General features: G+C 41.5%; 2 protein-coding genes across 2 annotated transcripts in view; both read left to right on the top strand.

Annotated features, from left to right (window-relative positions):
* The first annotated feature begins 3,922 nt into the window (after positions 1-3,922).
* LOC113894784 (putative uncharacterized protein WWC2-AS2) lies at positions 3,923-5,758 on the top strand. Its single transcript, XM_027545432.1, has 2 exons — positions 3,923-3,935; positions 5,178-5,758. The coding sequence occupies exons 1-2, from the start codon at positions 3,923-3,925 to the stop codon at positions 5,756-5,758; spliced, it is 594 nt and encodes a 197-aa protein (XP_027401233.1).
* UGT8 (UDP glycosyltransferase 8) overlaps positions 5,389-16,162 on the top strand; it is a 108,832-nt gene continuing 98,058 nt past the window's right edge. The window contains exon 1 of the mRNA XM_027543740.1: positions 5,389-5,912. The gene's annotated coding sequence lies outside the window, so the exon portion shown is untranslated. The remainder of the gene's footprint in view (positions 5,913-16,162) is intronic.

Below are 16,162 nucleotides of genomic sequence, written 5' to 3'. Positions count from 1 at the left end.
GGAGGGAGGTGGGAAGGGGGTTCAGGATGGGGAACACATGCACACTCGTGGCAGATTCATGTTGATGTATGGCAAAACCAATACAATATTGTAAAGTAAAAAAAAAAAAAGACGTATTTAACTAAATGGCTTGGGGAAGATGGCTAAAGAAGAGGATTATTTTTAGTGTGAAAGGATAGGGAATTGGTCAATACAACTGGGGGCATTTAAAACTTTGCCATCACATTTTAAAAACAATTTTAAAAGTAGTCTATCTCTGCTTTACAGCAACAGCCTCAATTTCTAATTATACTCTGGAAAGACCCACACAATCTTCATATCTTCACCCTATAGAAATAGCACTGTCAATGACTAGGTTTTTCCCTACCTGTCTTTGTAAGGGATACTTCATCAGACAATTTATTACACCATAGTTCTTTATGACACAAAAGTAAGGGAGGCAATGAATGAAAAATAAGGCAAGAAAAGAGATACTCAGAACAGGATTCCAACCATAAAATAAAATACACACGATAATTTAATGATTTGAACACTAGGGGCAAAGTCCTTAGTGTTTCTTGTTTTTCATTGATACAGAAACCCTCTTTCTTTGCAGACCTTGGGAGAGTTACACTTAGGGCTGACACTTATGAACAAAAATATACTTAATAGTTTCACCTGAGAGTTAAAGCCTGACCTGAGAAAGTGACAATTTAAACACTGTGATTTTAAGATAACCGTATGAAATAAAGGTCACAAAATATTGTTTATATCAATCTGCCAGGGCAAGTCCGCTATTTCTTTTCTGAAAATAATTGGTTCTTTATGTTAAAAGGCAGAGGATATAATCCTTAAAAAAATGTGGATTCTGGGGTTCTTTAACCTTCTCAATAAATGCAAGTTGACTAGGCAGATAAGTTAATGTTTACTTTGGGAAGCTCACAGACTGTGGTACCAGGGGGATATATTTTAGACATATTCAGAATGGCTGTAAAAATTAATGCCTGCAAGATGAATGGGGAAGGAAGCTGCTGTGGCACAGGCTTAGCTTGGCTGTCATGTAGTACCACCTGATTCTCTCTCTTAAATCTTGGTTGGTATAACTGACAGAGACTCAATACAGGGCTCCACAGGACATGACTGAACGACTTCATTTTCACTTTTCACTTTTCACTTTCATGCATTGGAGAAGGAAGTGGCAACCCACTCCAGTGTTCTTGCCTGGAGAATCCCAGGGACGGGGGAGCCTGGTGGGCTGCCGTCTATGGGGTCACACAGAGTCGGACACGACAGAAGCGACTTAGCAGCAGCAGCAGCAGCACAATAGAGATACAGAATAGCAAACTTCCCAGTTCTGAAAGGCCAAAGGCCTTAAAAGAGATGTTCTGTCTCCATACGTTTTCCACAACTAACTTTGAACGGAGTTTATCACGAAGTGTTAGAAATTATTTTAAAAGATTTTAACTGACTGGTATAGATTAGAGAGGGTTTCCCTGGTGGCTCAGTAGTAAAGAACCCACCTGCCAATGCAGGAGCTGTGGGTTCGATCCCTGGATCAGGAGGATTCCCTGGAGAAGGAATGGCAACCCACTCCAGTATTCTTGCCTGGGGAATCCTATGGACAGAGTTCATGGGATTGCAAAAGAGTCAGATACAACTGAATGACTAAAACAACAATAAACATAGATGATAAAGCAAAGTCTTATTGAAGCCATTTTCTAATCATGAAAATAAATACTGCTTTAGAAAGACATAGAATAAACAATAAATAAGGACATACAGAATCAGTTACATGATGTCTATCTGCTGCTGTTGCTGCTAAGTCGCTTCAGTTGTGTCTGACTCTGTGCGACCCCATAGATGGCAGCCCACCAGGCTCCCCCGTCCCTGGGATTCTCCAGGCAAGAACACTGGAGTGGGTTGCCACTGCCTTCTCCGATGATGTCTATCATGTAACCAAAATTACTAAAAGTATAAGATTTTTTTTTGGCTTGTCCTTATATCAGATATTCCTTTAGACAATTTAAAGATATATTTTTTTATGAGAATAGAAGTTCCCCATCACTTCCACAGTTCTAGAAATCTCTCTTTGTTTCTTCAATCATTCTTTGTTACAATTTGACCCACAGATCAGCATTTTTTAAAGAAGCCTATAATGCATAATAAAACAGAATTAAGTTGAAAATTGCATGTATTAAGCTTATAAAAAATGTAAAAATGTACATATTTTAAAAATGGGATATGACACTAAGTAGAGTGTATAGTTAAACCTGAAAGCAGGAAGCAGATGTTTGCAAGAAAATAGGAGATGATGAGAAAGGAAAAAGGAAAGAGCCAAGAGGAGAAGGTGAAGATGTGGTAGTGTGCCTGTTTTTGTCATATGGACTCTGCATGATCTTCATTCTGTTTGCCCTCAGGCTTAGTGTTTTTACAGAGAGTCAGAGTCCATAGGAAATAGGAATTAAACAAAATAATGGCCACAGTTTTAAAGCAGATACACAGAAAATTAAGCCTCTCTCATCACTAGGTATGTTTGCAGTGTGATTGCATATTAGCAGCTGTTTGGGGGTGAAAGAGAGGCAGCAAGACAGACTGGGTTTACAGGTTTCTTGAATTCCGAGATTTCCCCAAATGGCCAGGCTGCCTTTATGTACTTCAATGTTTTCCCCGACCAAGTCTTAAAACTGTACTATGAGATAGTCTGAGTAGACATAGTGACTCAGGGCATGATCTTTGATTCAGAATTCAATTCCCAGTTTTGTCAATTTCCCTCTGTGAGCTTGCATGTTTGACTCTCCAACGTTCTACTACTCTACCTTCCACAAGGAAAATGATGTTATCTACCTCCAGGATTTTTATGAGGATTACATGAGATCAGTCTTGTTAACTTAGCATTGTGCCTGAAATTACACTTTAGAAACTCAAGTAGAAACCATAATAATCACTATTATTATTAATATTATGGAGTGCAGGATCAAATTAGGCCTAAAGAGTTTTTATGTACCTTCAGACTCTCTGAATTCCTCAGAGCTCTAAAATAGATAGTCACATTTCTTAGGAACTCAGCAGAGCTCAAACATCTAATTTGCAAAGTCAGTGATATTTTCACTCATATGATACCCCACTGTGATATATTCAGATATTTGAGACAATTAGCAAGGGAGTGTTGGAATGTATAGCCATGATTAAACTTATTCCCATTCTTTTATAGTCTACATTATATCATCTACATTACAAGGACAAATGATATAAAACTGTACCATTCATAACTGATTAAAATTCCATAGTTCATGGTTAATAATCACCAGGCTAAGCTAGCATCCTTCATAAGTTATTTTTTTTTGACTGTCCCAATAAAATCATATGGACCCAACTGGTTGAAGAATCATGAACATTAAAAAAAAAAATTAACAACTGAGTATACTGATACACTTTGTCTACTGAAATAATGAGGGAATTTTAATAACATACTTCAGGGTGGCTGGAACTTCCTTACTACAGATGTGCTATTCAACATTCTATAAACTAAAGCTAATGAGCAGAATTTCATGTGAATCTGGATGGGAACTTGGAAAATGGATTTATGAGACATATGCATTCATCCTTGAAGAGAAGTAGCAAATGCTTTCATCATTTACTTTATCCAGCCATTTAGTCAATAATATTAAGTGTTAAATGCTGGTAGATCCTTAAAAAGTATAGAAAGAGACTCACTGATTTTTTTGAATAATTTCAAGCTCCAAAAATGCAATTCAAGTATGTATACAATGACTGACTTAATATATTTTAAGTTATGGGATGTCCTTTGTGTGCAGAGATGTGAGAAACTCAACAATCTTTATATAAAGAGTGTTGTAGGCAATAGACAAAACAAAGAAACAACAAACATGGATATATCCTTACATACTAGAGCAACACATTTTCTTTCCAAAAGTCTGACAAAATGTTACTTGACGGTTAGTTTACATGACTTTATTAAGCAAAGGATTGTGACACAAATTCTTAAAAATTTTTCATACAATTGAGTATTTTTGCTTAATTTCTAGTACTTTTTTTAACCAAGAATTTACAAAAACATTATCCAAAAAGTAGCTTGCAACTGCTTGAACGATTACTTAAAGCTTGACAGTTGAGAGAGGGGAGCTTTTAAAGTAAATGCTTAAATTCTCTTATGTCAGATTGTTATCCGTGTTTACATTTTAGGCTTTTCTAATGAAATTAAATGGAAAATGATTATAGAGGTCAGTGATCTCCTTTGGTCAGGTACAAAGACTGAAAAAAATATCCCCTGTGTTTCTAATCTGCAAAGAAGGTAAACACATTCTTTTTTGAAATCCACGTTTAGAAGTCTATCAGTGAACTTTGGACTCTGGTACTTAAACATAGAAACATAAATCAAATGCTAATAGCAATGTATATTAGTTTGTTGGTTTTTTTTTTTTTCCCCTCCTTTTAATGTTAAGTAATACTATGCACAGTAAAACATAATTTCTGTTTTCTTTTCTAAGGGCACAAAATCCCAACCTATTTCTGAAATTCGGTTTGGAGCAAGCAAAGAACTGCTTGACTTGGTATTTTTTAAAATTCTCGTGTTTGGTGTTTAAACGTATAATGTTTATGTGCAGCGGCGGCATCTTAGCTTCTGCAGCTTACACCCCAAATGATTTGTAGCTTTTCTGAAAGCTATGTCGTATATATATATACATTGAATACATAGACAATCATGCTCAGAGGAAAAGCGAACAACTATTAGACTTTCCTAGTTCCCAGGAGGACAGCACTCTAAGATCAGACTCTTAAAGGTACTTGGGCTCTGATTGGGGAAGAGGGGAGGGAAGGTGAGGTACCACAGCAGTTCTGGGTATGCAAAGCTGCTTCCTGGCTTTCTTGCCTGGACGCCAACTTGGCGAAGATCTGCTTCTGGCAAACACAGATCAGTCAGGATAAAGTCGCCACAGACTCAACCAAGCAAAGCATAAATGGCTCTTTTCAGCACGAGTCTGTGAGGAGGGATGTTCCTCAGCCCAGCAACCCCATTTCCTTCCTCCAAGATTCCCAACTCGCCTTTTCTAAACCCTTTCTGACTTACAAGGCAGGTGGCTGATCATCTAAGCACCGCCCCCCCCGACCCCCGCCTTTTCTTCACTTATCTCCTTCACCTCCTAGCCAAAGTTCAACTTTTTCGTGGGTTCGGAAAGGAGGCAGACTAGCAGGCTGGGAAGTCAGGGCAGGCGCGCTCCCACCACACCACCAGATTCGAGAGGCGCTGGTGCGACGGAAAAAGGCGGGCAGGGGACCAGTCGGGAGGTGGCAACGAGGGCACAGGGCACGCCTCGCAGGGGAACGGGGGCGGGGCCACGTGCCAGTCCCAGGGTTCCCAGCTCCAGCACCGGAGGGCTCGCGCGCCCCAGCCCGCCCGCCGCGCCACCCGCCCGCTAGGAGCCCGGTCGTAGGACTCTGCGCTTCGCTCAGCCCGCGAGCGCGCGGCACGAAAGCGCGTCGGCATCCATGCCCCGGCCGCGGGAGCAGGAGGCGCTCGCAGCTCCAGGCGTGTAATGCGAGGCTGAGCGCGTGGCGGCCCGCGTCGTGCCCTGCGGAGCCAGGCGCGGGAGGTGAGGGGCGCACTTCAGCTCAGCTCGCAGCGCGCGGGGCGGGGCGCGGCTGCTGGCGGGGCCCGGCCGCTTGCGGGGAGCCGCGGAGGAGCAGGCGCTCTGCGGCCCCGAGGCAGGTCACGGTTAAAGCTTTGCCATCAATTCCGAGTCCAGAAAGTCCGTCCTAAGCTAACACGCTAACTCTGCAGCCTCCCTCACAACCCCAAGCCACCGAAGGCGGCGACACCTGATCCAGCACACAAACACGGGTCCCTTCTGTCCCCGGATACAATTACGCGGCGGAGACACACTCAAACTCACGCGCAGCAGCCAAGAGCCGAGGTAAGCGGAGGGACCACGCGGTTCCAGCGAGGGGAAGGGGGGCGGGTAGGCGAGAGGAGAGGGGCGTTGTTTGATCCCGGAGGTGAGTACTGGGCGAATGACTGCGATCCTCGGGTGGGGGTTAGGGATCCGAAAGTGCAGTTGCGGTTGGGCTGAGGGAGTTAAATGTTGGGGGTGGGTGGGAAGGAAGACCGTGAGCTGGGGCGGAGGGGTGTGAAGGAGATCTTTCTAAGCTGCCCCAGTCGCGCCTGTGCGCCCTTCCCTCCCATATGGCTCTCGATTGAGGGTCCTCTCGCGTTCGCGCGTGCAGCCTGAGAGGGCATAACGCGGCGCGGATCTGGCCAAGGACTTTGCACTTGACCCTGGAGGGATGGGCACCGCGGAACCCCGAGGCCATAGCCCGCTGCCAGCCAGGGATGGGGGCCCTGGGAGGTGCTTCTTCGGAAACTCTCCAACTCTCCTCGACTTCGTCCTCTCCTTGAGGGGGAACTAGACCTGGGTGCGTTGAGGAAGGGCATGGCTGGGGGCACCCACACAGGGACCTTTCAGTGCCAGCAAGCCTGTGCAACCCTGGGGAATGCACAGTAGTGGCAGGGTCTCCGCGCGGATGCGGGGACCATATGGCGTGCCCTTGCTAGGGAAGCATGTGCGGGTGAGAGAGGAATCGAGAGAAAGGACGCGCTGCCGAAAGTAGGGCGCCTTCCATGGACCGGAGGAGCGGCGAGGGGGCCTGGGATATGCAGTTCGGAGTTGTACCGGGCAAACCGCGTAGGGGCGCAAGCCGTGCGACCCGGCAGAAGGACGGTCACGGGTGGCGAGGGGTTTATTCAGTCTGTATATGTAAATTCACTGCTTTAATAGAGAGTTTATGAAGTTGAGTACCGGAACGTGCCGCTCTGCAGCACTTCCTTAAGAAAGGACCACCTCTGTGCCTGTACCGCTGGTTCCCATCACCTCAAAGCAACTCTGGGGGCCAGGAGGGAAGAAAGTGAGAGAACTTCTGAAAGTCTGCAGACTAACTCAGTCGACTGGGTTGTGTTAACTAGTCATCCTCAAGGGGAAGAGGGCGTATCACAGGAGTGAGGAGTGGGTAGCATTTTCAACTAGGCATGACCCAAGAGTCACCTCTATTATGAATCAGTGATAGAGGCAGCCTTTTATTTCAGGTGGCTTCTATCCAGAAAAGGTAGAAAAAACGCTACTCTAAACCTTCCGTTTCCCCTCAGGCTGTCATCTTGTATAATGAGTTTTTCAAGATTAATGACATGAAGATGTGGTGGTTTGGCTAAATGCCAAGAGTGCTGTTGTTTCTATATCTGATAATTTCGTGTTCAAAGAAAAATGTCTCCACTCAGAATTGGTGTAATTGGTGTGCTTTATTTCCACTTATTCCCAGAAAAAAAAAAAAAGCCACTTGAAAAAAGGAGGGAAAGTGCTTTTTAAATGGTATTGTAATAGTATTAGAAGTAATCGCATTTTATTCCCTGGAGATTTTTAAATTAATTGTAGAGTCATGCACATCAATATTGTATAGTGAGGGAATCTGCACTTTGAATTCATTGAATCCGATCATAAATCAGTCTATGTTTTTTTCTGTCTCAGAGAAACAGTGGACTAGTTTTCTCCTATAGAAACTTATCTCCAGGCAGTTTGAGGTTTGCTTTTGGAATGTCTCTGTTCAACTATTCTAGATAATTCCAGAAAAAAACACTGGAGTATTATTTGTTTTGCCTGCCACCCACAAGGTAAAATTTTGTGGTTTACTGCTATAGGAGTGTTTAAAAACTACAATAAAGCATAATGCCCTGACATTTAGTAATAGCCTGATAGTATATTAGTAGCTTGGGTGTAATTGAGTGAAAACTGTACTTGTGACTTTCTCTTGATGATACTGCTATAGATAATACTACTATAGAGATCAAACTCTTATATCTAAACTTTCCGGAGCTCTATGCTTATGGTGTTAATGCCTGGAGCACATATTAGAATAAGTAAACCAATGCAGTAGGTAAAAATACTTATAACAGACTTTATCTTTTGTAAAGTCTTTTTTTGTATGTAAAGAGTTTGATAGTTCACATTTGATTTAAATTACTTAAAACATTTCATGGTATCTTATAAATAACCATCAGCTTAATTACTATGTAAATATAGATGGCCAAGGCACAAAATAACCACACTTTCAATTCTTAGACTCCTTTTCAAGGTTATTATGTACCTGTTTATCAGATAATATTGACTTGATGCTGTTTAATTCACATTAAGTTTCCAAAGTACACTGAGAGTAAGACACTTTGGATTGTTTTTGCAATATATAGTGAAACCGCATTTATTTGACACCATCTGGGTTGTTGCTTATTTCAGTCAGTTCAGTTCAGTCACTCAGTCGTGTCCGACTCTTTGTGCCCCATGAATCGCAGCACGCCAGGCCTCCTTGTCCATCACCAACTCCTGAAGTTCATTCAAACTCAAGTCCATTGAGTCGGTGATGCCATCCAGCCATCTCATCCTCTGTCGTCCCCTTCTCCTCCTGCCCCCAATCCCTCCCAGCATCAGAGTCTTTTCCAATGAGTCAACTCTTCGCATGAGGTGGCCAAAGTACTGGAGTTTCAGCTTTAGCATCATTCCTTCCAAAGAACACCCAGGACTGATCTCCTTTAGAATGGACTGGTTGGATCTCCTTTACATAAGCACATTTTCTAAATAGCTGACCCCTCACACCATTCATTACTGAAACTTTAAAAATTTAGCTATTAAAACAAGCAATGTCTAAATGTTCCCCTCTTAGTTGGTCCCCAGGATGTAAGCTAAATTTTTTGTTGGATTGTCTTTATGAACATGAATTCATAAAGAATTGAATAGTGTTATATTTCTTGAGGTGTATAGAGCTGTTTTTGTTTATGGTAAATGGTCTCAGCCTGCCCAGTTGAAATACTAGAATGGAGACATAAGTACTATTCTCTTTCTCTCTCTCTCTTTTTTTTTTTTCTTGTGGTTTTTCTGGGTCCTCTTTCTGTTATCAGCTATCACTTTCTACTGCTGTCAGACTGTAAGCGGGTCCTGCTGCTGTATCTGTTGTCTTTTTTTTGGCTTCTGAAATGATGTGGGCTATTGCTCTAGTATAAAGCCTGTGTAATTTGTGACAGATAGATGCTGTTCTCATCCTTTGTTTCTGGGCTGTATAGTGAGCTCAGTTGCTGAGGTTCCTAGATGGGTAGCTTCTATATAAGTGGTTTTAAAGTGTTTTTAAAGTGTTTTTTTAAATAGAAAATTTGTATATGAGATCTTTAGAAGGGTGTCTTAATTTCAGACATTCAGTCTTCTGGAAGATCTTTGCTTTTCTGAGAAATCAAAGCAACCCTTTAATAAAAGAGTTTACTTTTCTGATGGTAGCCCCAGGTTATCTTTGTGTAAGGATACATATATGATGATATTTTACATCCTACTTCCTGCCACTGAAATTGACTAGCTGTTCACAATGTTGACAATATTTTTCTTCTCTGAAAGCCACGAATAGTGTGATTTGATAATCCTGGTTCCCATACTTGAAGCTAGGTGAATCATTTCAATACTGTTTTGCATACCCATGTACAGAGGGGCTACATAATCAAATGAATTTGAATAAAGTTGTTTTAGTTAGTCTTGAAAACAGTGGTAATCATATCTTCCTAAAGTATTTTACAAACATCCTTCTTTTTTCAATAAATACTTATTACTTTCAATAAATGCTTATTAAATACATACTATGCATTGGGCACTGTGGTCTTGTACACTGGGGATATTGCAGACATAAAGACCATGGGAGGACTCTGGGTTTAAGAGGATTAGATAGACAGAAAACAAGTTAGTTTCAATATAGTTTTAATATAGTACTGTTTGTTCTGAGAGTGCTGTGATAGACATACTCAGAGTGCCCTAAATAGGCATTTGGATGTGGCCAGTTCCACGTGGGGACAGACACTAGAGAGGCTTCATAGGGAAGGTAACAGCAGAGGTTAACCAGACACAGTAATCAGAAGGTAACCAGTTAAGGGCAAGATCATGGAAGACTGTCATCCTAAGATGCATAGACCATTTTCTCTTCAGTGTTGTTTTAAACTAAAGAGTGATGAGAAGACAGCTCTCGCAGCTGTCTAGCAGGATTGATCTGAGTTGGGAGACAGGAATAACAAGTCAGAAGGTATTGAGGTGATCTTGTTAAGAGAAGTTGAGGACCTTACACCAATATGGTGGCAGTGAGATGAAGAAAAGGGCTTGGTCACACAGATGTTAAGGTGGTAGAATCTCTTGGATTAGATGACTGGTTAGCTGGTGGGTGGTATGGGAGGACAGGATAGATACTTTAATGGAGAAGCAGGTTCGAGGACCAAGGATGGTAGAGTTGTTTTGGAAATGTAGAATAAGAAGTGCTTATAGAAAATCCAGCTGGAAATGAGTGTCCAATGGATCATTGCACAGAAGTTCTGAGCTGAGAGGTCTGGGCTGCATTTGTTGTTGTTCAGTCACTCAGCCATGTCTGACTCTGCGAACCCATGGACTGCAGCACACCAGGCTTCCCTGTCCTTCTCCATCTCCTGGAGTTTGCTCAAACTCATGTCCATTGAGTCAGTGATGCCATGCAACCATTTCGTCCTCTGTCGTCCCCTTCTCCTCCAGCCTTCAATCTTTCCTAGCATCAGGGTCTTTTCTAATGAGTCAGCTCTTCATATCAGGTGGCCAAAGTATTGGAGCTTCAGCTTCAGTATAAGTCCTTCTAGTGAATATTCAGGATTGATTTCCTTTAGGATTGACTGGTTTGATCTCCTTGCAGTCCAAGGGACTCTCAAGAGTCTTCTGGCTGGATAGGTAGGTACGTAAATGGGTGAATGAGTAGGTGGACTTCTTTAGCCATTTTCAACATATAGGTTGTTGCCAAAAAAAGGAAGTCAGTGGATCTTCTAGGGCAGGTTCAGAGAGTAAGAGGGAATTAGAGGCCTGGGGAGATCCTACAATTTAAGAGTTGGTAGAAATACAGGGAGTAGTAAAGAAAGAGAAGGTAAAATGCAAGTTGGGAGGATAATTACTGGAGAGTTGTTTTTAGCAACTGAAGGAAGAATTTCAAGATATGAGAAGCTGAATACTAAGATGGGGGGTATTAGACAGTCCTGGTTCTGCCCCTGACTATCTCTGTGAGCTAGAATTCAGAGCTTAGTTCCCTTTCCTCATTTACATAATGAAGATCAAAGTGTGACTTCCCAGGGCTACTGTGAGGATCAAATGAGGTAAATCAAGCTCAGTGACTGGAAGGTTACTGGTTTGTGTTCAATAAGTGCTAGCTGATTTTATGGAAACCTCAGTCACATCGGACTCTTGGCGATCCCATGGACTGTGGCCCGCCAGGTTCCTTTGTCCATGAAATTTTCCAGGCAAGAATACTGGAGTGGGCTGCGGTTCCCTTCTCCAGGGAATCGTCCTGACCCGGGAATCGAACCCAGGTCTCCTGCATTGCAGGCGGGTTGTTTACTGTCTGAGCCAGCAGGGAAGCCCTTTGTGGAAGCAGAACTTGGATTCTGTAGATACTGTTGCTTTTAGCAGTCCTCCTTTTCAGGGTTTAGGGAGGTTGATTAAAAGATCTATTAAGAGGGGCTTCCCTGGTGGCTCAGATGGTAAAAAATCTGCCTGCAGTGCCGGAAACCAGGGTTCAGTCCCTGGGTTGGGAGATCCGCTGGAGAAGGGCCTGGCAACCCAGTCCAGTATTCTTGCCTGGAGAGTCCCATGGACAGAGGAGCCTGGGGGGCCACAGCCCTGGCCTCACAGAGTCAGACACGGCTGAGTGAATACTCTTTCACTTTAAGATGGAAACTTTATTTTGTTTATAGCCTTTGGGGAAGAAGCCAGTACAATAGGGGCAATTGAAAATTTTGAAGGGAGAAGAGAGAACTTTGGAACCTGTTCCTGAAGGGGCGTGGGTGGGGTTGGGTCAGGAGCTCTGGAGAGGATTTAGTGTCTTCAGGGAAGGGCATGCTCCCACCAGCCTGGAGGGTCCAGAGCAACTTGGCTGCTTTTTAAAAGCCTCTGGTAATCAAATCATAAACATTTTTAACATTTTATTTAAAGTTTCTTGATATTTAAGTGAATTTAAGTGAGTTCTAATTTCTCAGGTAATCCAATAAGGCCAAAGATTATTCATTTTAAAAGACTCTGAAAACAAAAACAAAAAAGATAGGTGTTATTAAAGCAACAAAATATAATTTAATGCTTGTTTCAGATGGCACTTCCATGTCAAATGGTGTCTTAAAAATCAACATTGTGGAAAGCAGGTATTAACCTGTGTAGTAGAGGAGGGACTGATTCATAGATTTCTTAAAAAATTGAGCTGACCATAGTAATATTTTAAAATATCTCCTTTTTTCCTCAGGATTTTCTCTATTTGGTTGAAATAGTGCTGTATATTGGAAACATCTGAAATTAGGTTTCTACTTTAATATGTATATGGATTTTTTTGCCATGCATTTAGTGGGTATTTTGAAAAAATATTTACATATGTGAACTGGTTTGGGAGCCAATCAACAATAACATAGTGCATACTGTTTACCAAGTGGTAGTTAGGCATATTGGTGGTTAATTAATTAATTATTATTCTTTTTTAGTTCAAATTAAGAAGTCTGTTTCAAAACATACTTATCAACATTTACTCCTTATCATTTGTTTATATAGCATGAAGAATAGTACATAGTTTTGGGACAGCCAATAAATGTTTTTTGAGTAAAATGAAATTAAATATTCAGTATTTTTAAGATGAACTGAAGTTCATTATGTATGTAGTTTTTAACCTGTGATGACCTTCTTTCCCTGAAGTTCTTTACCCACATTTTTGTTATCGGGACCTCTGTGTTTTGGAGTTGAGTTTTGGTCTGTTGTGCTAACTCCCTCTCAGTGTATGGTCCCACTCTTGCAAACCATAGTGGCCTATGTAGGTGATTTTCAAAGACTTCTGAAAGTTCCATATTGTATATTCACAAACTCAGCTTTGGACTCTATATTGTCCCATTCAGGACTCCCTTACAGAGATGACAGATGCCACAGTAAAATTGACTTAGACATGAGGTCAGCATTTAGGGGTTCAGAGCCCAGATGAAAACGGAACTTTTGGGTTTGTGAATGGCAGGGTGTGTAGGACAGCCAGCTCAGTTCTCAGTCTCTGGCAATAAGCAGTAAAACATTTGAATTAGGTAGAAAGAACATGTAGTTAGGAACGTTTCAGAGATACTGTGTATTTTGCTAATAACTCTCTTCTGTTTGTCTGAATTTTTAATAATGGAAACAATCACTGTATTGGAGGTATAATTTCCCTTGACTTGATTGAGATAACAGAAATGCACCTAGAGGTATTGCCTTTCACTAAATAAATTTATATTGTAACTGCTTTGGTAAGTATTTGCCTCATTTGAGAATATTATGAATACAGACATATGTGTAAAATCACTTCACACTTTTCAGTTAGGTTTTAAAGAAATTTAATACTTGAAACATTTTCAAGACACCAAGTTATACTTTTTTAGCTGTATGTTGGCCATAACTTGCTTTAATAATAACCATGGGGCTGATTTTACTCCACGTGAGATATTTTAGCTTAAACAAAATGTTCTCTTGGATTAAGAAAAATTTTAAGCAGTAGAATCATGTGCAGATATGCCTTGATTTTTATAATATGTTCCTGAAAAGTTATATAAAATTTAGTTTTTATAAATTGAATCATATTTGTAGAATTTAAAAGTTTCAAAACACTTCAAAGTAAGGCAGAATTTAAACTTTAAAATATAGGTGATGGGTATACAGATTTTTTTTATATTAATCTTTATACCTTTCTGTATGTTTGAAATAGTTGACAGTCCAAAAAAATATGGACAATGATTTTAAAGCATATCATATTTAAAATGTACCCATTTAAAACAATCTCAGATTCCTTGATGGTTCAGTGGTAAAGAATCTGCCTGCCAATGAGGGAGATGCAGGATTTATGGGTTCGATCCCTGGGTTGGGAAGATCCCCTGAAATAGGAAATACAATCCAGTATTCTTGCCGTGAAAATCCCATGGAGAGAGGAGCCTGGTAGGTTACAGTCTGTGGGGTCACAAACAGTTGGATACAACCGAGCTACTAACACACACACACACACACACCAAGCAATCTCAAAGTACTTCTCTCTCTAAAAAAAAAATCTCATTCTGATTAATCTGTTTTGCAAACTCAGACTTTCCTAATGGACTTAAGCAAACACACACAACAGCAACAAACCGCAAGGACACTTCTGTACCACACAGTAAATGATATAGTCACATCCAGCATCTTAAACTTGTAAGATAAAGGCTTAATCTGTTTCTCAATCATAACCACATTGTAATATCCCTTGTTCAGAAGAAAATGCATAGACAGGGATTTTTTTTTAAAAAAAAACTAGCACTAGAGTGAGCCCTTCAGTGATGTTGCCTTCCTGCATTGAGACAGCTGCCCTGAGACTGGGTGGATGGCACAGATCCCTAGCTGTGGCTGCTTCTTCTGAAGGCCATGTGCTTTTCATAGCCTTTGCATTTGTGCTGTGAACCTCTGGTTCATTTGTACTGTCATCCAATTGGAAGAGCTGGACTTAGAAGAAAACTAGTCAGACAGGTTTGCCTGTCTATTTACAAACGGGCGGGGGGAGCTGGGGGTGGCAGCAAAATTTGTGCGTAAAGTTAAGGGTGAAGCTATTTTAAGGAATATTAATGCTAATCACTGTTTTTTCCTGGTTTTGAAAACACTTCAGTGGCATTTGTGAGAATATATTAATACCTTATTGGAGCTAAAGTGATCAGAAGACAAACTGGAAGGAGAAGTAGATAAGAAACAGGGAATTAGGATGGAGAGTGGGAAAGGAGACTATATGGGAGGGGAAGGAAAAAAAAAAAAGCAGAAGAGAATGAGTGCTTCAGTGGCCTGTGTGGGCTTTGTGTGAACCTGGAGCACCGTAGCAGGAGACTATAGTATTGATCTGAGCATGAGTTTAATAAAATCCAGTGCCTGTGATCCTCCACATTCAGAAGAAGGAACACTACTGGCTCAGGGCTGAGGTGTACTAGGAACATTGGTGGCCAAATGTAGCTACCATCTCGGACACTCCCTTTATGTTGCAAATACTCAGTTCCTTTGAGCAGCAGTAAAATCTTAAGCATTGCCTGTCCAGTAGTGTTAGTCACACAGTCGTGTCCGACTGTTTGCGACCCCATGGACTGTAGCCCACCAGGCTCATCTGTCCATGGAATTTTCCAGGCAAAAATACTGGAGTGGATTGCCATTCCCGTCTCCGGGGTATCCTTACACAGGGATCGAACCTGGGTCTCTGGCATTGCAGGCAGATTCTTTACCACTGTGCCGTGTGGGGAAGCCTGTCCAGTAGGTCATCACATCTTCCAAACCGTGGAGACACAGCGCTCTGAGGTCACCAGGACAGGTGTAATGTTTGGACCTGGGCTCCTGGCCCTTCGTTTTCACCTGGCAATGCTGGCTCTCAGAGCTCCCTGTTATCGGGCTCCCCTCTGACCCCCCTCTCTACTTCCTCCTGTCCCCCGGCACGGTTCTGTTCACTGGGTTCCCTTTGTCTCTCTAGGCGTTTGCTTCAGGATATCCCCTATCTGAATAGCTCTGCTTTTTTCCCTCTGGGCTTGCAAACTGTCATCCTTCATGGTTTCGATACTCAAGTCCCAACTCAGACTATTGTGTCCCAGTTTCTATTACTTTCCTTTGCCTTTCATTTCTGTATTTGGCTGTGATAGTTGAACACTTGGTTATGTTAATTCTCCCTCTGAGAAGAGTATGTGCAGTTCGAGGGTGGACTTTCACTCTGGGTGTCCCCATAAGGCCTTGGACAAACATACTAATCAGAGATAAGATATTTAAACATGGTTGAATGATACCTCCTGTAACTCAGAACAGGAAAGGAGGTAAATTCCCTAAAACGCTGTGTGTATATTGATACTTTTTTCCTGTTTTTTTTTTAAAAACCACATCATTCAAACTAGAAACATTCTCTTTCTTTGTAAATGAATCGTCCTGCATAGACTGCTGTATCATTTAGTTATGACAGCAAAAAAAAAAAGGTTTGGTCTGTAGAAAGATCATATTATAGGTCTTTGAACTCTTTATTATAAAATATGTAATGGTTTGGTAGATTTTTTTAAAATTTTTTAAAATAGTTTTATTGAGATATGGTTCATACATCATCCAATTCACCC

This window comes from Bos indicus x Bos taurus, chromosome 6, assembly GCF_003369695.1.
Source record: "Bos indicus x Bos taurus breed Angus x Brahman F1 hybrid chromosome 6, Bos_hybrid_MaternalHap_v2.0, whole genome shotgun sequence".
Lineage (NCBI taxonomy): Eukaryota > Metazoa > Chordata > Mammalia > Artiodactyla > Bovidae > Bos > Bos indicus x Bos taurus.
This window is presented reverse-complemented; position numbering and strand designations above follow the sequence as displayed.